This window comes from Oncorhynchus nerka, linkage group LG25, assembly GCF_034236695.1.
Source record: "Oncorhynchus nerka isolate Pitt River linkage group LG25, Oner_Uvic_2.0, whole genome shotgun sequence".
Classification (NCBI taxonomy): Eukaryota; Metazoa; Chordata; class Actinopteri; order Salmoniformes; family Salmonidae; genus Oncorhynchus; species Oncorhynchus nerka.
In genome coordinates, this window is record NC_088420.1 from 18,393,082 (window position 1) to 18,419,316 (window position 26,235).

A 26,235-nucleotide genomic window follows, 5' to 3' on the forward strand; every position below is an offset into this window, starting at 1 on the left:
ATTTATTAGAGTGTAGGCCTGCAGCAGGCAATACACACGTCTCACATTCTTCACCTTATTGGAATGCATGGAAAGACGCCATTGGGAGCTCACTGCGGTTTTTCGAACCTACGGTAATTCGTATATTAGGGCTAAATGCTGTTGACTAGCCTATTGGCATGTCTCCTGTCTCCTCGGTGGACCCCCGCTGTCCAGTAAATTAAGTAGGACAGCTCACAGACACGATACAGTTCGCCTTGACACTTTCCCCGGTTTAAGATGGTAATTGTGAGCGGCGCATACTAAGACAGAATGAAATACCTTGGTCTAATGGAATGCTTTGAATTGAATGGGTGATGCGGCTAGAGGATATGGATGGAGGAGGGTAGGAACATGCATGGTCACATTTTGGCTGTAGCCTATAGGCTATCTAGCATAGTGGCCCGATGTGTTACTTGCATGACTTTGAGTAGGCCTACTCCAGTTAATAGCCAAGAAAGCCATAACCAAAAGCAATCTGTTATAGCATTTGGGTTATACGATATATTGCTGCTATATAAATGTTTTAGAACTTGCTCATTCTGATTCTACCATATGGTAGCCTATTTTGCATCCGGGTGCAGAATAATTTACTATACTGTCATAATAATGTGAACGGTATGTTGCGGTTCCACAAGGGGCGCCATTGCAACCATTAATACACAGCCATTTAAGAACTACAATTCCCAGAATGCACTGTATCATACACATGGTGCGCTGCAGCTTTTGACACACTCGCGGGAATTTAATGTAATCAATGCTTTTGTTTCTACATTTGAAACAACCTACAATAAGTCAATACGTGTGTTTCATTCAACTTAACAGTTATGGCTGAATGTCCAGCAAGTATTGTATTGCGAAGTGAAGGAGTCGAGGTAAGGGTTTTATAGCTTTATTTATTTAAGATGATGATGAGGCTAGCTAACGTTAGCCACTGATAAAGTTGACGGCTGGCTGTGCCACCGTCAACGGCTAGCTAGCTAGGTACTTTCTTATTAAATTAGCATTGATTTTAGTTTCTGTTTTGATGTAGAATTAAGGGTATGTGGTTACTGACAACTCGGCACTCGTAAAGTCCTATAACGAAGCCCTTCAAACATTTCGGGTAAAGTTTGACAAGTATATTAGTGGGTGGATAAGCTCCTTCCCCTATATTTGGTTAAGATAGAGTTAGTGTATTGCAGACTGCAGATCCATGTATTTAAAATAATAATACATCTAAATACATGGCTCTGGTGTAGTTTGTTACTTAGCTAAAACATTTTATTCAGGAGAATAAAGGGAAAGGGAAACACCTTGAGATTTTCTCCCTTGTGAATCGATGGTGGTTGGAATGGCTTGAAACCCAAAACAATACATGAATATCAACCTAATGACTCTCATTTGTTTCATTCATCCTTCAGAGCTCAAACATCGAAAAAGAGAGTGTCACGAAGCTTCTCCCCAATCTACAGAAACTGTTAGAGTCAGAACTGTCTGACTCTTGTGTGCCAAGTCTGGAAACAGTTGACCCAACTGCAAACTCAAAGGTAGTCAATAGATGGAACACAAATGTTTCTGGTGTGTGTAGGCTTGAAGCTTTTCCTCATGATTTTTGGTCTCTGATTCTCTTAATGCTATGTGGTCAGATGGCCCCTTCTAAGTCACAATATATACCCCTTGTGAACTGATGATGGGGACATTTGTGGGCATGTGTTAAAACCGAAAACAACTAGGCCTCGTGTGAATGTCTCCATATTTTCATCAGTAGAACAATGATACAATAAGAAATCCTGAATCATTTTGTTTGTCTTTGTTTCATCCTTTAGAGCTGTAATGATGAACAAGAAACTGTCTGAATCATAACTGTTAGGCTATATGGAAGAATAAGATTTGTGTCATGTGGTCAGAGGATGGTCTCTTCCATGTCATGAAATTGACCCCTTATGAACTGATGATGAGAGAGATGTCCTCAAACCAAAAACAATTAACATGAATGTCTTAATCAGAAGAACAATTCTCCAATACTGAATCCTGAATAATCTCCTTTCATCTTTATCCTTCAGAGCGATGAAAAGGAGAGCGATGAGAAGCTTGCAGACAATCCACAGAAACTCTCAGAATCTTGTGTGCCAAGTAAGGGACCGTTTGACCCAAAGGCAAACTTAAAGGTAATCAGTTAGTCTATAGATGGAAGACTGACATTTTTGTGGTGTATAAAGCTTGAATCTTTTTCTTAATGCGCTTTCTATCTGTGATTCTATGAGCAGTGGGAGATAGGGTCCCACTGCAAGGCTGTGTGGTCAGAGGATGGGCGGGTTTATCCTGCCACCCTGGTCTGGTTGGAGGGGGAGCGCTGCAAGGTGAAGTTTGACAACTATGGAAACGAGGAAGAGATGGACCTGAGCGCCATGCTACCTGAAGCTGCTGACCAGCCCCGGAAGGAGAAACGGGTGAGCCATAGGCAATGGTGTTGCACGGTATACTGAAACTAGAACATGATAAACAGTTTGTCACTAAAATTTGTATTACTTTCGGTACTTCTGTCAAATGTGTGTCACCTGGTCTACTGATTGAGAGAGGATCAGGTCTGTTCCCTTATAGCTCGAGAGCACCGTGCCTGCTCCACTTACTCATGGCTAGTTCTAGCCTGACATGCGGAACCACTTATGCTGCACAAAAGTTAACACATTTTAATAATAAAACATAGCACGTAGACATTTTGAAACCACTAATTACTGTTCCCAAAACAATGTCCATTACAGGCTAGAACACTACAGTGCAAGAAGATACCGGTAGCATCCAGCTTTGTAGGCTACCTTTCCTTACTAGCTTTCACTGAAGCCAACATCAATTCACTACCCTAGTCCCTAGTTTGGGATAATATGCAAACCACAATGCAAAATATTGCTGATTGTCACCAAAAACTGTATTCATTCACTTTGTCTCTCCCAGTCAAGAACTTCTTTGCCCTAGCCTCAAACTGACTTGGTGTGTGAATGACATCATGGGTCTTAAAGAGACAGTGCACACTTTTATAAAATAAGTGATTGCTTCTTCTATACAAATGTTGTTGATCAGAACAATAACAAAAGTCCCAAATGGAAGGTAAACAGATTATATTTCATCTGTAGCCTCATAAAATCAGCAAAAACAAGATTGATAACTCAATGCATGCACACACTCATTGAGTATGCATTCACCTGTATTGTGAATAGGCCTAGGCTACATCTTCATTTACCTAGTATAACAACAGAGATTTACCATTATAATAAATTATTACCATTATGTAGTTTGATGAGTAAAAAACAAAGTTAAATTGATAAATGGATACATTCCAAAGTAAAAAAACAAATAGCCCTAGCATGAATGTCTCCATGTTTTCATCAGAAGAATAATGGTCCAATAACAAATCCTGAATTATTTCCTTTGTCTTTGTTTAATTCTTTAGAGCTGTAATGATGAAAAAGAGAGGGATGAGAAGCATGGAGACAACCCACCGAAACTGTCTGAATCAAAACTGTTAGGCTATTTGGAAGAATACGATTTGTGGGATATGGTCCCTTCCATATCAAGAAATGTACCCCTTGTGAATTGAGGGGAGAGATGTCCTCAAATCAAAAACAAATAACATGAATGTCTTAATCCGAACAATTTTCCAACATTGAATCCTGAGTAATCTCCTTTGTTTCATCTTTATCTTTCAGAGCGATGAAAAGGAGAGCGATGAGAAGCTTGCAGACAATCCACAGAAACGTTTTTATTTATTTAACCTTTATTTAACCAGGAAGCGCTCATTGAGATTAAAATCTATTTTTCAAGAGCGCCCTGGCCAAGATAGGCAGCACCAAGTCATTACAAAAAAATTATAGACCGACAACATGAAAAACTACTATTAATCTAGTAAAAACCATTGAATTCACAAGAGTATAAAACAGCAAATTAAAAACATTGACAGGTCAGGGAATCAGCCTCAAAATCCTTCATCTGTGATTTAAAAACACCAATCGGGACAAGTTCTTCCAGTTTAAAAGTATTTTGTAGGGTGTTCCAAGACGATGGCAAAGAGTACATAAAAGCCCTTTTACCAAATTCAGTTGGGACATTTGGAACAGTTAGCCGGATAAAGTCCAGCGAATGAAGAGTACCCACCACATTTCTGAAAAATAAAAATGCACAAATAAAAAGGTAGTAAACCTAGAGAAGGCCAGCCAACCCTGGTATACAAAGTGCAGTGGCGCGTAAGGGTTTTGCAGTTTAAAATAAATCTCAAAGTGCCATGGTAAAGAGTGTCAATTGATCTCAAACACAGAGCGGAAGCATTCATATATAAAATATCCCCATAGTCTAGTAAAGGCATAAATGTAGCTGATACTAGCCTCCTTCTGGCTTCAAAAGAAAAACAGGCCTTATTCCTAAAATAAATCCCAATTTCAGCTTCAATTTTTTTGTAAGTTGTTGAATATGCAATTTAAAAGAGAGGCCGTCATTAATTAAAATTCCAAGATATTTATATGAGGTTACAACCTCAATCCCCTTGCCCTGACAGGTAGTAGGTGAAAGGTTTAGAGGTCTATTTCTTGCATTAGAAAACATAATTAGTTTAGTTTTGTCAGTATTGAGGATAAGCTTCAATTGACACAAGGTATGTTGAACAGTATAAAAAGCAGTTTGCATGTTCTGGAAAGCTTTTGTAAGAGATGAGGCACAACAGTAAATAACAGTATCATCAGCATAAAAATGAAGTTGTGCATTTTGGACATTTTTGTCTAAATCATTTATATGAATAAGAGAGGACCAAGTACAGAGCCTTGGGGCATACCATTCAAGACAGACAATTTAACAGACATAAGCCCATCAAATTGAGTGCACTGAGTTCTATCAGACAGATAGTTAGCACAGGCGCGAAAATCTGATATCAACTTTGGAGGGGAAAATTACATGAAATTTTCTCAAGAGAAATTCCTGAGGGGGACACCAAAAGTAGTGCTGTAACACAGCCTACGTTGTAATATGTTAAATGTAGTGTAACGACCCTGGGTTTATAAGCGCGGAAATCGACCCTGCCGCACGAGCATGCTTTTGAAATTACATAGTTATGTTTACAGTGATATATTGGGGGGGACAAATCATATTTTTCCCAGGATGGGTGGGTCGTGTCCCCCCCGTCCCCCCTGGGATTTCTGCCTATGAGTTAGCAAACCATGCAACTGCATGCTCCGAAAGACCTACACTCGACAATCTCTGCCTTAGTATAGCATGATCAACTGTATCAAAAGCATTAGAGAGATCAATAAAAAGTGAGACACAGTGCTGATTTTTGTCAATGGCTTCAGTGATATCATTTAAAACCTTCATGGCTGCTGTAATTGTGCTATGCTTCTTCCTGAAGCCCGATTGGTACATTGATAAAATAGAGTTAGTAAATAAAAACTGTTAGCTGTTCACTTACAAGGGTTTCAAGTATTTTCACCAGGGGTGACACCTTTGAGATTGGCCTATAATTATTTAAGAGTTGAAACTCTCAGAAACTAATGTGCCAAATAAGGGACCGGTTGACCCAAAGGAAAACTCAAAAGTAATCAGTTAGACTATACGGGAGAAATATTTTTGGGATGTGGTCAGCGGATGGCCTCTTCCAAGTCATGAGATTCACTCTTGTGAATTGATGAAGGGAGGAATATCTTAAAACCACTGGTCTACTACCTGGTCTATTAAATGTATTTTCCCCTTATGGTGTGTATGTATGGCATTTTGTACCAGGTATGGATGCTGGGTTCCCGGTGCCGTGCTGTGTACTCAGAGGATGGCCTGGTCTACCCAGCGGTGCTGGTGTGGATGAGAGGGGAACGCTGCCGGGTGAAGTTTGAAGGCTACGGGAACGAGGAGGAACTGGAGCTGAGCACCCTGCTATCGCCAGATGACCTGGGACGGCACTGTGGAAGAGCTACTGCCAAGGTGCAACAAGGGGTCAAACTTCACTTGAACCCTCATTTATGTGGCCTTTATGACAGACTCCAGACGGTTCAAGTAAAGTTTGATGGTAAGATGTTTCAAACTTTAAAGATGCAGTATGCAGAAATCATTCCGCCATTTCCTGGTTGCTAAAAGACGAATAGTTTGCCTTGTTTCAGTTTGTGACAAGACAAGCAAGTATAGTGTAGCGAATCATTGTACCATCTAAACCATCGTGAAATATATTTTCCAATAACCAAAAATAAAGTATTTTCAGCTGCCTGAAGCTGGCGTACATAAACTAAAGTAAAATACGCAACAACAAAAAAACACAAGAACGGGAAGCATTGAAATAGTGGATATGGAACAGATCTACGGCTTCTTAGAATTGCTTTCAATGAGAATGACATATCTATGGCACATTTCTATGTACATTTTGTCGGGTGACCTGAAAACTTCCATATTGAAGCACTGCGTGGGTCAGCCCAGTAAGGCAAGTTTCTCACTCCTAGGCAGTGGAAGGGTTCAGGTCCACTAGTAACAACAGCGCAGACTGGAAGAAGGATAGAGAGTGGAGGACACCTAAGCAAGAGGGACACGAGGAGCCTTCCTCACCTCGACCACCTGAGTTTCCTCCAGTGAGTCTGGGTGCTATTCTCTCTTTGAGGACGTCTGGAATACATTGTTGACACATGGTTATGCTTTACTGATGTCTGATGTTTACAGATAAGGACGTTTGCATTGAAATATGTCAGACTTGTCCACTATGGCATGTCCCAAACTACACATTGTGATATTTGTATGTTTCTCTCTGTGTTGTTTCAGGGAAAAGGCTTTAACCTTGGCAATGAGCAGGGGAATAAGAAGAAGCCAAGTAGTCGGAAAGAGGAACCAAATGGCCGGAGTCGGGAACCAAATGATCACCCGTTTCCTTTTTTTCCTCCAGTGCCACCGCCCAATGGGTCTTTGGTGAGGCTGTTTGCTGTGTGTTTGTTTCTTACCTACATGTCTATCTTCAACCTGTGTGAGACTGGCTACCTCAAGCCTGTACATCCAGCAAGAGTAATATTATTTCATGTCTGTGATATGTTGTGGTTGTGTTTAAAAATAAGAGATCTTCAAAGTTTGTATGAGTATTTTTAATGCTGGCGTAATAATGTATAATGGTATATTCTCCTCCAGGACTTCCTGTCACTCCTACCTCCTCCTCCACCTCCACCGTGTGTATGGCCCCCCCGAGCAGGGCTGGTGGATGCTGGCGATGGGCTAGGCTCGTCCGTAACAGACTTATCCAGCATGCTGCTCTCCTGGTACCTGTGTGGCTACCACACTGGCTGCTACATGGTTAGCAAGAGCCTCTTCCATTTCTAGACCATTGTTCCTGTTCCTATTGATGGAAACGCTGTATGTTCATAGGTTCTATTGCCGCATTCAAAACAACTCGGAAATCTCGGACTTCAGAGGAACTATGAAAAATAAAATAAATAAATGAGCTCCGACTGGGGAAAAATCGATTTTAACGGTCATCCAACTCGGAATTCCAACTTGGGAACTTGGGCCTCTTTCTAGAGCTCCGACCTGAATATCACTGATGACGTGATTTGACCTCATATTTTTCCAGTTATTTTGAACGCGGGAACTGTCAATGTCAACACTCCCCATTTAACATTTCAGAGTCTCATATGGGATATGACGTCCACCTTAAAATCTCTCTTATCAGATCATGATTTAATTACTACTAAAGGAAACTGATTTCGTAATGATATATGGAAAGTTACTTTTTGGTACTTAGGCAATGCAGCAGACAGCGGCAAGTCACAAGAGGGCTCATAAAGAGAAACGGGCAGAGGAATAAGGTAAAGTGATCTTTCATATGGTTTCAATTCCAACTCACTGTAACTCAACTGCTTTATCAAAGGATAATTGTAATATTTTAATTGGAGAAAGCGGGATAGCTCTAACATATATTGATCTATAGCAATTGATTATAACTGTAGGTCTATTTTGGAACTTACAGAAGTAAAGGCCTACATTTTGCAGTCACTGAAGATTGTACACTGAATAAATATCTTATGATGATACATATTAGTACCTACGAGACAAGACTGAGGATTCTACAGGTAGGCTATGTACTATTAAGTGTTCATAACTGTCTTCCTGCCATTTCCCTTTCAGGTTGGCTTAAGACCCTAGAATGGGGAAGAAGACGAAAAGAGCTGTTCTCTTGAAACAGGACGAGTTCCAAAGACTGAATGTTCTTGTACTACACAGAGGTAGTCCAGTTGGGGCTCTGTGTCTGATGCATTGCAGTTGTCAGGTTTTTTCTTACTGAAGATGGGTGTCGTGACCAGAAGATGATTGTGGATAGGGGTATGGTGTTAAGGGTACGGTGACCCTAGCTCATCAAGCTGTTAACTCAGCACTTCCAAGAGGCTTTTTGGGAGGATATTTTTACTTTGACGTTTTTGGCACTTTATTATTTATTTTTTTACTGTTGGAAAAAGCTTTTGGGGGGGGGGGGGGGGATAAAATAATGGGACAGCTAGTTTATGGTCAAGTGGAGAAAAAAATGAATGAATTGTTAATCCTGCTTTTTTTAATGTCAGTTTAAGTTCATTTTGGGAGTTTATTTTATTACTGTACATTTCAAATATGTTTGGATTATTTTTTAAATGTTATTTTTCAAGAAAACATGTATTCAACCAAATCGCATGCCTTGGCATTTCTTATACATGTTTTATGTAGATAAAATGTAATGGTTGAAAATGATTGCAAATGTAATATCGGTCTGTAGGTTTTTGGATGTCTCAAACCACCCCCGCATGGTTTCATCTCCTCACCTTTAACCCTGAGCTTCACCACATGGTTTTCTTCAGCACATAAGAACTATAGTGTCAATATTAGACCAAATAATTAAACCATGTTTCTCGGAAATGTCTATTGAGTAGGGAGTAGTAAAATGTTTATACTTTATAACACACACAGGTTTAGCATGCCGTTTTTCAGTTGCATCAAGTATATATGTGCAGCCTAAATGCAGAAAGTGTGGTTAAAATGATTTGAATCTGAAATCAAACAAACCCTCACCAGTCACCATAAAATGTATATTTTGTATTGTCTATCTCTGTGGGTGACGCAGTGTTCTGGGTATGACACTGGGTCAATTGGAACAAACCTTGGGTCAAGGATGAGGTTATGTGCACAAGAGGAGATGGGAAGCAGACCTGGTTTGACGTAGATGGTCAAAAGATCAGATGACACGTAGGACCCTCAAAATAGCAGTGATTTAGAATCTATTGGGAATTTGAATACTGAAGTTAAGATACAGGCAGTTTTTTTTGTAAAGGGTCCTTGACAGTAAATCTGAGATTTCTATGGATTTGGTCTAGGATGCACAATAGCTGCTAATATTGCCAACAACTCAAAATGTGCTGTTGTGATTTTCACAGCCTATGTGTTCTTAATAAAGTACATTGAAGCCTCCTTAATCCTTATTTTGAGGCTTCAACTCAAACTATTTCTTCATTCCCTGGAGGGAATACCTTTATGGAAATGCCATTTTGCACGGACAAAATGCCAGAGTTCAGTTCGTTATGTTCCCCTTTAAAAATAGCGTGTACACGTGCTTATACTTTTGCTATTTGAACACATTTGCCCGGAAATGTTACATGTCAAATAATTCGATAATTTCAGTGTTATGAATATTGCAGCAGATGATGTCAAAGCAACGTATAAAACCTTGGTCCAGGTTGTCTGCCAGCCAGAATACTAGCCTAGACCTACTGATTCGCCTGCTTTGCTATCAACTTCCAATCAGGTTCCGCGCGTTTCAGCACCATGGTCGGCAGCCTTCTCCTCATCCTCTGCGCTACTTGCTCGGTGTTGGTGGTGCTGGCCAGCTCCCACGACTTTCTAGAAACACGCTCCCCTGAAGACCCCATAAAGACACAAGAAGAACAAGAATTGGTGAGATAAAAACATACTCGTTTTTCGCAAAATAATAAAATAATTTTAAGGGTTTTATATAGGCCCACCAATAGGATTCTAAAAGGTACATTGCTCAATAACTTGGACGGATGGTTTTGAGGTATATCAATTCACACATCATGCGCACATTGATTGCTCAAATGGACGCTAATACACACCTCATAATGGTGAAACTTAGATTGGCGATATGTTTATAGTCTGCCATTGCAGACAGAATAGATATGAACATGTCAAACTAAACATGTTTCTTCTACTCTATAGTTTGAAGCTTTACAAGAGGTTCTTGAAAAACTACAGAGTAAGCAGATGCCGGCCTATGAGAAGAAGTTGGGTTGGGTTCCCATGGTAAGGAATAGTTTTAGGATTGACTTAATTGAAATGGAATTGTTTTGTAGAAACTTGGTAAGACATATGTCTGAACATGGACATTTTTATATTTTGCGGGACCATTATTCTGTGTGTTATTTTAAAGTAGGCTCCAGTCGACCAATCTACAGCAAAAATAAATGTAGGCTGTATGTTCTCTGTGTTGACAGTGTGATGCTGATGCGGGTCAGCAATGTGCAGTTCGCAAAGGTGCAAGAATTGGGAAGTTGTGCGAGTGTCCACGGGGAACATCTTGCAACTTCTCCATCCTCAAATGCTTTTAGGGAATCGAGGACGACAGCTACCATCGGGATGACTCAATGTTGTATGAGGACAAATAGTGTATTCTCAAATCTTGCTGTTTTAGATATGTAAATGTGTAAGAATGGAATAAACATAACTTTTTTGAAGACTTCCTGCTTGAACGGGTTGTTTTTGTAGGGAGTAATGCAACAATGATGTCACATCTCTGCATTGAAATTGGAGACATGAGAAGTAACTGGCTCCACAGGGGCAACAGACATTTCGAGAAGCAACAGATTTTCATTGGAGAAAGGGAAACCACCTGAGTAACAACTGATAATAATGAATATGATAATTGCAACAGATGATCTCAAAGCGAGTATAACATCTTGGTCCAGGTTGTCAATAATAATGAATAATGATATTAATTATATCGTATAACAGCGTATTATCCTATAATAAGTTGGTTACCATAATAATCGTAATATGAGATTTTTGGCAAACTATTTGAGACTTTATTTCCGATTTATGTTTAGAGAATATACTTGAATATGAGTTTATTTACTGTAGTTACGGTACCTTTATCCCTGACCACAGGGATCCGATTGGTCTGGAAAGTGTCAATCTACAGAGTTTCCGCCCTATACATAAAGTAGGGGCGTCTCTGTATGGCATTATTTGCCAAACTTTTCAACATGGCGACACAACAAACTGAAGAGGTGGAAGCAATGGAAAATGTGAACCGAACTTTGCATCCTGGCTTCAGCAACGACAAGTATTCTCTGCTTGTCATTGTCGGTGAACATAGTCGGACTGGACTTGTGGACTACGTGGTTGCAGAGATAGAGAGAGGTAATGTGGCCCATTTTATGTCTGTCGAATTATGAATTAGCGCCTGCCCGCGGTTTCTTCTGTCCTGACTTGGCTCGAACTATAGCTCGGTTAGCACCGGTGACATTGTCTAGGCGCATATTGTACTGTACTACTCAACCTTTAAGTATACGTCGTCAACCAATGGTTCTAACTAATTGCAAATCAACGCACAAATCGGGGAATTGGTAATTGACTTTGAAATATCACACTAGTCTCGTGAATGTATGCAACATTTCCTCGACAAAGCAGGGGCGTCATGCATTCCCAAAATCTGAGGGGGCACAAAGTGTGAGGATGGTTGGATTGAGGGTCAGGGTATGTCTGAAGGGGGGCTAGGCCTCCTGTCCGAAAGTTTGGAAAAACGTAAAATTCTCCAACACCTGAAATGGCTTTTTCCTGCAATTTACAGCCATAATCCATGAGGCGTGGAAACACTTTGTTGCTTTTATAGATTTAGTCTGGTTGCTTTGTTGTTTTGTCTGCATGCTATGTCTTGCTTGTCCTATGTTGCTCTGTGTGTACTCACTGCTCATTGATTGTCTGTATTGTAATTGTTTTTAATAACCTGCCCAGGGACTGCGGTTGAAAATGACTAGCACTTTTACTGAAACGTTGATTAATGTGCACTGTAACTGTAAAATAGAATTAAGCATTATGATTGTGTTTATTTTATGTCAAAAAGGTATATTTTCCTGCAACTCAAAGCATCTCTCGAGCGGTCTGTATCCTCTTGACAGGTGTTTCTTTTTTTTAAAGAAACTAAAAATGCTTCTCTGTGTGTCTGCTAAAATCTGGGTCAGATATTAAAAGGAATGTGAGCCTTAGGGTGCGTTCTTAAATTGTTTTACTATTACATTGTTGCCAGCAGCACAGTTAGTTACTAACGCTACAGATAACGAAACAGCCTAACCTGCTCTCTGTTAGGGAAAGTAAAATGGTCAGAGTGAGGTTTTCTCTCATTTGTTTCTGGAAATAGCTAGCAAGCTAGCCAACTCTAGCCATTTGGCTTGGGTGCTTGACTGTCATTGTGAGATCAGAACACTCAGATCAAACCTACTTCTTGGCCAGATCGTCCAGTGTGCGCTCTGAGAGCATAACACTCTAAATTTACGAACAATCCAACAACACTCCGAAACGACGAATGCCCAGAGTGCACTCTGAGCACACAATGGCACTCCAGAATGAATTTATGAACTCATCCTTATTCAGTATTTTTTAAATTATATTATTGCTTGCTTTTCTAAAGTCTACTAAATTTGCCAGAAGGCATGCCAACTAAGATAGTTAGACAAGCTAGCTACTTTAACTTGATTGATAGCTTGAAATTGCTTCTTGGTAGCTAGGTTGAGGTTGGAAGGTTGGGAACCTATCTGGGCTAGGTAAAGGCAACTTCATAAAATTGCTAGGTGGCTTGTAGTGTTACAGATATATAATATTTTTAAACGGGACACATCTGAGGGGGCACTTGCCCCCTATGGGTGCTACACCTCTGTGACCAAGTACATAATCAAATATGATGCCACATGGAACCCTGTTTTCAGCAGAGAGAAAATGAAAAGATGAGGGAGATGGAAGCCAGTAAGGGATAACAACAACGATTTTGGATCTACTAGAGATGGTTAGCAGTGGGCCCCTGCATTGTGTCTTAGTGTAAGATCACAAAACAAAATTGACTTAACACCATGGTATAGCTGAATGAATCATATTAACGATATGTAAATATTAGGCTATTAGTATACACATCTAGCTAGTTATGCTGAGGTCATCGTCTTGTACAGACTAGCCTTACCAGCCACACTGCAGATCACTCTTTTATCCCATGGCAGCAATCCCAACGAATAGTGGAGGATACAGATGTTGAGCCCTATCTAAGGAGAATAACAGCTTTTGCCTCAGTTTCTAAGGACATTGCAAAATGGTGTGATGTTTGTTAACTAGACTTAACATATTGAGCAGGGGAAGATACGTTTTAGATTACATTAGTCTAGGTTTTACCATTGCGCAGTGTTTATCTTGCTTGGATGTTGTATCTTCCTCATCCTTTTAAGACAACTTGTTTTTAGAGAGGTTTATCTTGGCTTGCATCCCTAAGATGCACTGTGTTTTTAATGACGTCTGTCCGGTTCAAAGATGCCACTGTGCTGGACTTCTGGAGGGTTCTCACTGGGAAGAACTCCACTGTACACTGACTGCTTCAGGGTCAACACATCATTGTAAAGATTTTGCCTTTCGAGCCCGCTCAGGACCTCAGGGTCCTCTGGTCTAACAAAAAATCATCAGGGTCATCGTCAGGTGAATGCACCAAGCAACACAGAAAGGGAGTGCTTTTTTTCTCAAGCTTCCAAGTGTTTTTTTATTTATTTATTTATTTATTTCTCCAAAGGGAGTCTTCTTGCTGTTTGTTTTAGTTTAGTTACGAACATGCAACCTTACACGGAACCCAAAATGGCTGCGCGCGAGTGCCATTGTGCATACATTTATTTTGTCCCCCCACACGAAAAGTGATCACGGCACGCAGGTTAAAATATCAAAACAAACCCTGAACCAATTATATTAATTTGGGTACAGGTCAAAAAGCATAGCAAATTTGTCCTATTTAGCTAGCTTTCTGTTGCTAGCTAATTTGTCCTGGGATATAAACATTGAGTTGTTATTTTTCCTGAAATGCACAAGGTCCTCTACTCCACCAATTAATCCATACAGAAAACGGTCAACTGAATAATTTCTAGCCATCCCTCTTCCTTCCAGACTTTTTCTTTTGCGATTGGCAAGTTTCATTGATTAGGTACATTACCGCCATTGACCTTGTTTCTTTCAGTCACCCACGTGGGTATAACCAATGAGGAGATGGCACTTGGGTACCTGCTTCTATAAACCAATGAGATAGGAGAGGCAGGACTTGCAGCGCGATCTGCGTCAGAAATAGAACTGATTTCTATTTTAGCCCTTGGCAACGCAGACGCTCGTTGGCAGTGCGAGCAGTGTGGGTGCAATAATTGAATAACACAGATTTCTACATTTTATTTTGCAATGCTCGCACATGTGACGAGTGGGGTCAGCCTGTTAGCATTTGTCATAGTGTTGCATTATTAGCTCTGACTAGTAGACACAGTTTGTATTAAGCTTTAACCACTCCAATGCTAGCTTGTATCACTAACACATCACTACAAGCCTCTTGCTTGTAGTTTAGGATCTTTTGTACTCATGCTTCAGTGAATAGCAGGCAATTATATTCCCAAATGTCAACATCCTGATTTGTGTGTCACCCCTGTGTAGCATTAGAGTTAATGGAAGCATATGAGTTTTCCATCGCATTGGGCTACTTGGAAAATAAGTAACAAATCAAATGGGGAATTGATTTCCATGCTTTTTGCGTAGGCTTTAAGACTCTGCTGCTACATTTAGCATGTTCTCGTTCTAATAGTTTCCCCATGCTCACCAACATTACTTGATTCCCATCAATTCATGCAAGTTGGTGACTTGTGTACCATTACAGGAATTGACTACAAATGTCAATGAATAGTTTTGTGCTATAATTGTCTTGTCGTTCCATGTGATGGAATGGTGAAGTCTCTCTGACTCCCAGCTCTGGGCTTGTAGAAGCCAGAAGGCCTGAGAGCCCAGCCCACACTGCAGAGCATAAATAATGCAGCCCATTTACTTCAGCTTGGATTCACCAGAGTGGAAGTGTCTTCTTCGGCAGGATGTACATGTTGTTTCCTCCGCCACACTTTTAGTGTTGGGCTATTCAGAGTTTTAGTTATCACCGTCCAGACAGACTCCATCAACCCTACAGTCCAGAGGTGAGAAAGTGCTACCCAGAATACCCTGGATTTCTTGCTAGGAGAGTGTGGTCCTTAAATGCAGGCGTTAGGTAAGTTGTCAGTCACATTCAATGTTGTCAGCCATTTGTGACTAGTTTCAGGAAACTAGGTGTACTAGGTCACTACTTCACAGAAGAGACACTTTTATTATATCAAAATGCGTTTTTTGGCAGAAATGCCTTCTGGAAGATGTGAACTTTAATGTGTCTTAATAACAGACCTGTATGCCATCTATAAATATAAATAAAATTGTTAAATTATGAGCCTAGTTGGTTTAGCCGCAGAAAAAGGCAGCAACCTTCCCGCTAGCCATGAATAGCTGAGATCATTTTTGGGCTGGACATGCTGAAAGTTGAGTTCGGATTGGTCTTCCAAATTGCATGCTTCTGTCTATTTGAGCTGGTCAGTATGTGTAGGTAATCATTTTCATTTCAAGTTAAAGGGTACTGTTAGCTAGCTAGCTAACATTAGCTGTCTGGCTAGCTAGCTAATGTTACGTGTATCATATTATTTGTATGTCGGAGCCATTTGCTTTGCTAGTTATAGCCTAATGTTAGCTAGCTAACGTTAAACCTGGTTGGTTAGCTACCTGCAGATTCATGCAGGGTAGTAACGTCATGAGTTGGGATTATGGTTAATAGTTTAGCTAGCTAGCAACACATCTTCAAGTATCAATTTCAATAGAATGTCACTGCGACAACTGATAGACTGGTAAATTCGCTCTGGCTATCTACTCCGATTTCAGAGCACTCTCGTCTGTGTGCCAGAGCACAGAATAACTGACGAATTCACGAAACTCAACACCCGTTGAATATGGCCAATGTCTGTCAGTAAACATTGGCAAAAAAAGTGTAAATTGTTGCTAGCAGCACAGTTGCAGTCACCAACACTCTGGATAACTTAACAGCTCTGCTAGGGCAAGTAAAATGGTCTGAGCTGTTCTCTAATTTGTCTGGAAGTAGTTAGGTAAGCTAGCCAACATTAGCACGTTACCTTGGGTGCTTGACTGTTGTTGTTAGGACAGAACTCTCAGATCAACCCTAAAAGAGATGGGTGGGGCTAAAACTTAAGAGGGTGTGAACAATGCTGAAATGGTGTAGACGAAGAGCTCTCCAGTAGCTACCAAAATATTCAAAGGCCATTTTCTCAAAAGTGAGGTTACAAGTTGATCAACTTTCAAAGCAGAATTCTTTCCCATTGTTCTTCAAATGCAGTGTATGATATACCATTTTGTAGCTCTGTGTCTGCTTTTATCCAATATAAAAAACACAACTTAAAATGTTGCTTCATAAGATCGAATCAAGGTGGTCGGTCACATATCTGGTTCAGCTTGGGCTGGCGTAGGGTATTGGGGACAATGAATGCTGTGTGTGTGATTGTCCAAACGCTAGACTTAGGCTGCGACTTGTTGAGCTTGTACCACCATAAGGAGACTGGGTGTGTAAAGTTCAGTCCTTTTGAATGTTTGTTCATGGTAACGGCTGAAGTGAGTTTTGGCAGTCGGTCATTTACAGTGCCTTCAGAAAGTATTCACACCCCTTGCCTTTTTCATATATTGTTGTTGCAGCCTGCATTTAAAATGGATTGAATTGACTGTTTGTGTCACTGATGTACACACAATAACCCATAATGTCAAAGTGGAGTTATGTTTATAGACATTTTTACAAATCAATAAAAAATGAAAAGCTGAAATGTCTTGTCAAGTATTTAACCCTTTTTTGTTATGGCCTAAATAAGTTAACGTGCTTAACTTCTTGACGCTACCCATCCCTTAAGCAGGATAATTGTCATCAGCAACCGCTGAATAGCATAGCGCCACAGTCAAATAACATTACAAAAAAATATTCATATTCATGAAATCACAAGTGCAATATTGCAAAACACAGTTTAGCCTTTTGTTAATCCACCTGTCGTCTCAGATTTTGAAATGATGCTTTACAGCGAAAGCAATCCAAGCGTTTGTAAGTTTATCGATAGCAAAGCAAAACATTATGTACACTAAGCATTAACCTCTTAAGTCGACCCTCTACTTTTTTGAACATTCTGTTAAAAATCGCGCAACATTTCAGCGCCCTGCTACTCATGCCAGGAATATAGTATATGCATTTGCTTAGTCTGTGTGGATAGAAAACACTCAGACGTTTATAAAACTGGTTAAATCACTGCTGTGGCTTTACCAGAACGGCATTTACATCGAAAAGCACAGGAAAAACTGATCACTGAAAATGGGAAAATATATCCATGCGCTACTTGAACCCATTGATAAAGGTGAACCACAATTAATTGACTGAGGTTGCAGTACCTACAGCTTCCACACGGTGTCTAGAGTCTTGTCATTTCCCTTCGAGTTTTTTCTTGGTCAAACACATGCAGGGCACCGTATCTCCTCAGGTCTAGGACCGGATATTTTCGTTGAGTTTCTAGCCGGACATTTTTCCAGACGGACAGCTAATGATCTTTACATCGCCTCCTGATGAATTTTATCGCTTATTAACGTTTACTAATACCTAAAGTTGCATTACAAACGTATTTGAAGTGTTTTGTGAAAGTTTATCGTCGACTTTTTGAATTTTAAAAAATGACGTTACGTTTTGAAACGATGTTTTTTTTTCGTTTATCACACAGTCTACATATAACGATATCTAGGCTTTATATGGACCGATTTAATCGAAATAAAGACCCAAATAGTGTTTATGGGACATCTAGGAGTGCCAACAAAGAAGATGGTGAAAGGTAATGAATGTTTTCTATTTTATTGTGCGGTTTGTGTAACGCCGAAATGCTAATTATTTTGTTTACGTCCCCTGTGGGTCTTTTGGGGTGTTACATGCTATCAGATAATAGCTTCTCATGCTTTCGCCGAAAAGCATTTTAAAAATCTGACTTGTTGCCTGGATTCACAACGAGTGTAGCTTTAATTCGATACCCTGCATGTGTATTTTAATGAACTTTTGAGTTTTAACTAATACTATTAGCATTTAGCGTAGCGCATTTGCATTTCCAGAGCTCTAGTTGGGACGCAAGCGTCCCGAGTAGAAGCAAGAGGTTAAGTAGCTAGGTCACGAAAATCAGAAAAGCAATCAAATTAATCGTTTACCTTTGATCTTCGGATGTTTTCACTCACGAGACTCCCAGTTACACAACAAATGTTCCTTTTGTTCCATAAAAATTATTTTTATATTGAAATAAATCCGTTTGTTTGTCGCGTTATGTTCAGAAATCCACAGGAAAGAGCGGTCATGACAATGCAGACAAAAATTACAAATAATATCCATAATCTCCACAGAAACATGTAAAACGTTTTCTATAATCAATCCTCAGGTTGTTTTTCAAATATATATTCGATAATATATCAACCGTGAGTGTAGGTTTTTCAATAGGACCGGGAGAAACAATGGCCTCTACTCTGTTACGCAAAACTGACTGAGTGCCCCACCTATCCACTTACGCAATGTGATCTTTTTCGCTCATTTTTCAAAATAAAAGCCTGAAACTACGTCTAAAGACTGACACCTTAGGGAAGCCATAGAAAAATTAATCTGGTTGATATATGGAGGATAGGCATGCATAAGGAACAGAGAGGTTTCAAAATAAGAGGCACTTCCGGATTGGATTTTCCTCAGGTTTTCGCCTGCAATATCAGTTCTGTTATACTCACAGACAATATTTTGACAGTTTGGAAACTTTAGTGTTTTCTACCCTAATCTCACAATTATATGCATATTCTAGTTTCTGGGGCTGAGAAATAGGCAGTTTCAAATGGGTACGTGTTTTAGCCCAAAACTAAAATACTGCCATCTACACGCAAAAGGTTAAGTCAGATAAGTTGCATGGACTCGCTCTGTGTGCAATACTAGTGTTTAACATGATTTCTGAATGACTACCACATATCTGTACCCCATACATACACAATCATCTGTAAGGTCCCTCTGTCAAGCAGTGAATTTTAAGCACATATTGATGCACAAATACCAGGGAGGTTTTCCAATTGTTCGTGAAGAAGGGAACCTATTGGTAGATTAAAAATAAATAATAAATAAAAAAACACGACATTGAATATCCCTTTCAGCATGGTGCGGTTATTAATTACACTTTGGATGGTGTGTCAATACACTCAGTCATTAAAAACATATAGGCGCCCTTCATAACTCATTTGCCGGAAAGGAAGGAAACCATTAAGGGATTTCACCATGAGGGCAATGGTGATTTTAAAACAGTTCAACTTTAATGGCTGTGATAGGAGAACTGAGTATGAATCAACAACATTGTAGTTCTTTCACAATACTAACCTAAATTACAGAGTGAAAAGGAAGCCTGTACAGAATACAAATATTCCAAAACCTGCATCTTGTTTGCACAAAAGTAATATTGCAAAAAATGTGTCCAAGAAATTAAATTTTTGTCCTGAACACAAAGTGTTATGTTTGGGGTAAATCCAACACATCACTGCGTACCACTCTTCATATTTTCAAGTATTGTGGTGGCTGTGTCATGTTACTGGTATGCTTGTCATCTGCAAGAGCCTGGGACTTTTGTTTTTTAGGATAAAAAATAAACAAAATATAGCTAAGTACAGGCAAAATCCTAGAGGAAAACTTGGTTCAATCTACTTTCCAACAGACACACTGGGAGACAAATTCGCAGGCCAAATATAAAACTCAGCAAAAAAAGAAATAACCTCACTGTGAACTGCATTTATTTTCAGCTAACTTTAACATGTGTAAATATTTGTATGAACATAAGATACAACAACTGAGACAAACTGAACAAGTTTCATAGACATGCGACTAACAGAAAGCTGCATTAAGTACTGCAGTGCATCTCCTCACGGACTGCACCAGATTTGTCAGTTCGTGCTGTGAGATGTTACCCCACTCTTCCACCAAGGCACCTGCAAGTTGACGGATATTTCTGGGGGGAATGGCTCTAGCCCTCACCCTCCGATCGAATAGGTCCCAGACGTGCTCAATTGGATTGAGATCCGGGCTCTTCTCTGGCCATGGCAGAACACTGACATTCCTGTCTTGCAGGAAATCACGCACAGAACGAGCAGTATGGCTGGTGGCATGCTGGAGGGTCATGTCAGGATGAGCATGCAGGAAGGGTACCACATGAGGGAGGAGGATGTCTTCCCTGTAACGCACAGCGTTGAGATTGCCTGCAATGACAACACGCTCAGTCTGATGATGCTGTGACACAACGCCCAAGAACATGACGAACCCTTCACCTCCAAATCTATCCCCCTCCAGAGTACAGGCCTAGGTGTAACACTCATTCCTTCGACGATAAATGAAAATCCGACCCTCACCCCTGGTGAGACAAAACTGCGACTCGTCGGTGAAGAGCACTTTTTGCCAGTCCTATTTGTGCCCATAGGCGACGTTGTTGCCTGTGATGTCTAGTGAGGACCTGCCTTACAACAGGCCAACAAGCCCTCAGTCCAGCCTCTCTCAGCCTATTGCGGACAGTCTGAGCACTGATGGAGGGAGTGTGCGTTCCTGGTGTAACTTGGGCAGTTGTTGTTGCCATCCTGTACCTGTCCCGCAAGTGTTCGAATGTACCGATCCTGTGCAGGTGTTGTTACATGTGGTCTGCCACTGCGAGGACGATCAGCTGTCCGTCCTGTCTCCCTGTAGCGCTGTCTTGGGCTTCTCACAGTACGGACATTGCAATTTATTGCCCTGGCCACATCTGCATGCCTCCTTGCAGCATGCCTACGGCACGTTCACGCAGATGAGCAGGGACCCTGGGCATCTTTGGTGTTTTTCAGAGTCAGTAGAAAGGCCTCTTTTAGTGTCCTAAGTTTTCATAACTGTGACTTTAATTGCCTACTGTCTGTAAGCTGTTAGTGTCTTAACTACCGTTCCACAGGTGCATGTTCATTTAATTGTTTATGGTTCATTGAACAACCATGGGAGACTGTGTTTAAACCCTTTACAATGAAGATCTGTGAAGTTATTTGGATTTTTACTAATTATCTTTGAAAGACCGGGTCCTGCTGAGTTAGTTTACATTGGTTGCCTAGTTACAATTTTGACCTCAATTAGCTTAGCCATGTAAGTCTTGCAATAGACTATTTAACAATGATCAACAACCAACTTGACAGAGCATTAAGAAATTTGAAAAAAATAAGGGCGAATATTGTACAATAGAGGTTGACCGATTTTATGATTTTTCAACACAGATACAGATTATTGGAGAACCAAAAAAAGCCGATACCTATCAATTGGCCAATTTTTATTTATTTAAATTTTCATATTTGTAATAATGACAATTACAACAATACTGAATTAACACTTTTATGTTAACTTAATATAATACATATTTGGTCTCAAATAAATAATGAAACATGTTCATTTTGGTGTAAATAATGCAAAAATAGTGTTGGAGAAGACAGTAAAAGTGCAAAATGTGCCATGTAAAAAAGCTAACGTTTAAGTTCCTTGCTCAGAACATGAGAAAGCTGGTGGTTCCTTTTAACATGAGTCGTCAATATTCCCAGTTAAGAAGTTTTGGGTTGTTAATTATAGGACCATTTGTATTTCATATACCTTTTGACTATTGGATGTTCTTGCAGGCACTTTATATTGCCAGCCTAATCTTGGGAGTTGATAGGCTTGAAGTCATAAACAGCACTGTGCTTCGAGCATTGCGAAAAGCTGCTGGTAAACGCAGGAAAGTGCTGTTTGAATGAATGCTTACGAGCATGCTGCTGTCGACCACCGCTCAGTCAGACTGCTCTATCAAATCATGGACTTAGTTAAAATATAATAAACACACAGAAATACAAGCCTTTGGTCATTTATATGGGCAAATCTGGAAACTAGCATTACGAAAACAAAAGGTTTATTCTTTCAGTGAAATACGGAAACTGTTCCGTATTTTATCGAACGGGTGGCAACCCTAAGTCTAAATATTGCTGTTACATTGAAGGTTGTGCAATGTTAAGTCATAATTATGTAAAATTCTGGCAAATTAATGATGGTCTTTGTTAGGAAGAAATGCTCTTCACACAGTTCGCAGCGAGGCAAGCGGCCCAAACTGCTGCATATACCCGGACTCTGCTTGCACTGAACACAAGAGAAGTGACACACTTTCCCTAGTTAATATTGCCTGTTAACATGAATTTCTTTTAACTAAATATGCAGGTTTAAAAAAATACACTGCCCCAAAAAATAAAGGGAACACTTAAACAACACAATGTAACTCCAAGTCAATCACACTTCTGTGAAATCAAACTGTCCACTTAGGAAGCAACACTGATTGACAATACATTTCACATGCTGTTGTGCAAATGGAATAGACAACAGGTGGAAATTATAGGCAATTAGCAAGACACCCCCAATAAAGGAGTGGTTCTGCAGGTGGAGACCACAGACCACTTCTCAGTTCCTATGCTTCCTGGCAGATGTTTTGGTCACTTTTGAATGCTGGCGGTGCTTTCACTCTAGTGGTAGCATGAGACGGAGTCTACAACCCACACAAGTGGCTCAAGTAGTGCAGCTCATCCAGGATGGGACATCAATGCGAGCTGTGGCAAGAAGGTTTGCTGTGTCTGTCAGCATAGTGTCCAGAGCATGGAGGCGCTACCAGGAAACAGGTCAGTACATCAGGAGATGTGGAGGATGCCATAGGAGGGCAACAACACAGCAGCAGGACCGCTACCTCCGCCTTTGTGCAAGGAGGAGCAGGAGGAGCACTGCCAGAGCCCTGCAAAATGACCTCCAGCAGGCCACAAATGTGCATGTGTCTGCTCAAAAACCGACTCCATGAGGGTGGTATGAGGGCCCGACGTCCACAGGTGGGGGTTGTGCTTACAGCCCAACACCGTGCAGGACATTTGGCATTTGCCAGAGAACACCAAGATTGGCAAATTCGCCACTGGCGCCCTGTGCTCCTCACAGATGAAAGCAGGTTCACACTGAGCACATGTGACAGTCTGGAGACGCCGTGGAGAACGTTCTTCTGCCTGCAACATCCTCCAGCATGACCGGTTTGGCGGTGGGTCAGTCATGGTGTGGGGTGGCATTTCTTTGGGGGGCCGCACAGCCCTCCATGTGCTATCCAGAGGGTAGCTTGACTGCCATTAGGTACCGAGATGAGATCCTCAGACCCCTTGTGAGACCATGTGCTGGTGCGGTTGGGCCTGGGTTCCTCCTAATGCAAGTCAATGCTAGACCTCATGTGGCTGGAGTGTGTCAGCAGTTCCTGCAAGAGGAAGGCATTGATGCTATGGACTGGCCCGCCCGTTCCCCAGACCTGAATCCAATTGAGCACATCTGGGACATCATGTCTCGCTCCATCCACCAACGCCATGTTGCACCACAGACTGTCCAGGAGTTGGCGGATGCTTTAGTCCAGGTCTGGGAGGAGATCCCTCAGGAGACCATCCGCCACCTCATCAGGAGCATGCCCAGGCGTTGTAGGGAGGTCATACAGGCACGTGGAGGCCACACACACTACTGCGCCTCATTTTGACTTGTTTTAAGGACATTACATCAAAGTTGGATCAGCCTGTAGTGTGGTTTTCCACTTTAATTTTGAGTGTGACTCCAAATCCAGACCTCCATGGGTTGATAAATATGATTTCCATTGATCATTTTTGTGTGATTTTGTTGTCAGCACATTCAACTATGCAAAGACAAAAGTATTTAATAAGAATATTTCATTCATTCAGATCTAGGATGTGTTATTTTAGTGTTCCCTTTATTTTTTTGAGCAGTGTATATACTTCTGTGTATTGATTTTAAGAAAGGCATTGATGTTTATGGTTAGGTACATTTGTGCAACGATTGTGCTTTTTTTCCCGCGAATGTGCTTTTGTTAATTCATCACCCCTTTGGCAAAGTAGGTTCTGATTCGATGATAAATTAACAGGCACCGCATTGATTATATGCAAAGCAGGACAAGCTAGTTAAACTAGTAGTAATCATCAACCATGTGTAGTTAACTAGTGATTATGTTAAGGTTAATTTTATAAGATAAGTTTAATGCTAACTAGCAACTTACCTTGGCTCCTTGCTGCACTTGCGTAACAGGTGGTCTCCTCGTGGATTGCAATGTAATCGGCATCCAAAACGGCAGATTACCGATTGTTATGACAACTTGAAATCGGCCCTAATTAATTGGCCGTCCTCTATTGTGCAATAATCTTTAAGATTTACCCAGAAAGACTCAAATCTGGTATCGATCCCAAAGGTTGTTCTAACATGTATTGATTCAGGGTGTTGAATACTTATCTAAGCAATATATATTTCTAATAATAACAAAGTCATATTCAAATTTTTCTTCCACTTTGACATTAGAGCATTTTGTGTAGATCGTTAACAAAATGTACAATGCAATCAGTTTTAATCCCACTTTGTAATGCAACAAAATATGTAAAAAGTAAAGCACTGTAACTGTATTTCTGTCTACCCCCGCTCCCACTTTTTCATATCTATAAAGTGTTTTTCTTCCGTCTTAGTCCACACTCCCCCTTTTGATTGTGTCAGACTGTATCTGTGTCTGTACTGAGGGGCCATGTGACTGTCACACACACACACTTTCTGTGTGTCACACAGCTCAACATTTCCTTCGTTCCTGGTCAGTGATCGAGGCAGGCGTTTTGTTAATGATTGGGTTTGGGCTGTACAAAAGGATTCTTTGTGACATTCTTAAGTGTTGGAATCTGACTTTCTCTGTTAATGTCACTTGTTTTTAGAGATGAATGCAGCCCCTGAATTAGAGCTGGAAAGATAAGCAAAAAATTAGCGACACTGACCATACCAATCATATATCGCAGGCATTTTGCTGATAGCGTTCATTACGATAAGTAACCTATATTAGAGAAATGTGAAGTTAGAAATTAAATTAAGTCACTAATATGGGTGACTGTTAATGGAACAATTGAAAGCTCCAACCATGAAACTAGTAGTAGTATTTTAAAAGAGAATACATTAATAAACTGTGGTGCACATTGTTATAAACTTGTTTTTCTATTTGTCGTTATCGCATCAATTCAGGAAAAGTATCACAATATAGATTTTCTCTACCCTTAATACACTATCCCTCCCCTCCTATATTTGTATGCATATTTATTATGGATCCCCATCCCTACTCTTACTGGGGTCCACACAAAACATGAAACATAATACAGAACATCAATAGACTGCTGTGTGACACATCAATAGACTCTTCCTGCGGTCTGGCAAAACTAATTTTAAAAACTTTACAATACATTCAGAACAGATTTCACAACGCAAGTGTGTGCACTCAGGCCCCTACTCCACTACCACAAACACTACCGGGCAAAAGTTTGAGAACACCTACTCATTCAAGGGTTTTCTTTATTTGTACTATTTTCTACATTGTAGACTAATAGTGTAGACATCAACTATGAAATAACACACATGGAATCATGTCGTAACCAATACAAATATTTGAGTTTCTTCAAATAGCCACCCTTAACCTTGATGATATCTTTGCACACTCTTGGCATTCTCTCAACCAGCTTCAGTCACCTGGAATGCATTTCAATTAACAGGTGTGCCTTCTTAAAAGTTAATTTGTGGACTTGATTTCCTCCTGAGCCAATCAGTTGTGTTGTGACATGGTAGGGGGTATAAGATGGGCCTATATGTTACAAGACCAAGTCCATATTATGGCAAGAACGGCTCAAATAAGCAAAGAGAAATGACAGTCCATTACTTTAAGACATGAATGTCAGTCAATGCGGAAATTTCAAGAACTTTGAAAGTTTCTTCAAGTTCAGTCGAAAAAAACAAACGCTGTGATGAAACTGGCTCATGAGGACAGCCACAGGATTGGAAGACCAAGTTACCTCTGCTGCGAAGGATAAGTTCATTAGTGTTACCAGCCTCAGAAATTGCAGCCCAAATAAATTCTTCAAAGTTCAAGTAACAGACATCTCAACATCACCTGTTCAGAGGAGACTGTGTGAATCAGGACTTTGTGGTCAAATTGCTGCAAAGAAACCACTACTAAAGGA

At 40.4% G+C, this 26,235-nt stretch overlaps 3 protein-coding genes across 4 annotated transcripts in view; all 3 read left to right on the top strand.

Annotated features, from left to right (window-relative positions):
- Positions 1-717: 717 nt before the first annotated feature.
- LOC115109118 (survival motor neuron protein-like) lies at positions 718-8,469 on the top strand. 2 transcript variants are annotated; one of them, XM_029633722.2, is made up of 10 exons: positions 718-893; positions 1,422-1,547; positions 2,064-2,168; positions 2,268-2,450; positions 5,761-5,955; positions 6,465-6,590; positions 6,778-6,921; positions 7,135-7,296; positions 7,745-7,808; positions 8,128-8,469. In XM_029633722.2, exons 1-9 carry the CDS (start codon positions 846-848, stop codon positions 7,805-7,807), a joined length of 1,152 nt encoding a protein of 383 aa, XP_029489582.2. In that variant the 5' UTR covers positions 718-845; the 3' UTR covers position 7,808; positions 8,128-8,469. The 2 variants fall into 2 exon arrangements, with proteins under 2 accessions (XP_029489582.2, XP_029489583.2); XM_029633723.2 differs by lacking the exon at positions 6,465-6,590.
- A 5-nt stretch (positions 8,470-8,474) lies between these two features.
- Positions 8,475-10,717, top strand: cart1 (cocaine- and amphetamine-regulated transcript 1). The gene is made up of 3 exons (XM_029633724.2): positions 8,475-9,918; positions 10,201-10,284; positions 10,476-10,717. Exons 1-3 carry the CDS (start codon positions 9,790-9,792, stop codon positions 10,587-10,589), a joined length of 327 nt encoding a protein of 108 aa, XP_029489584.1. The 5' UTR covers positions 8,475-9,789; the 3' UTR covers positions 10,590-10,717.
- A 520-nt stretch (positions 10,718-11,237) lies between these two features.
- The window catches only part of LOC115109120 (microtubule-associated protein 1B-like), a 55,360-nt gene continuing 40,362 nt past the window's right edge, over positions 11,238-26,235 (top strand). The window contains exon 1 of the mRNA XM_029633725.2: positions 11,238-11,400. Within this exon, the coding sequence (XP_029489585.2) occupies positions 11,244-11,400 (157 nt within the window). The 5' untranslated portion in view covers positions 11,238-11,243. The remainder of the gene's footprint in view (positions 11,401-26,235) is intronic.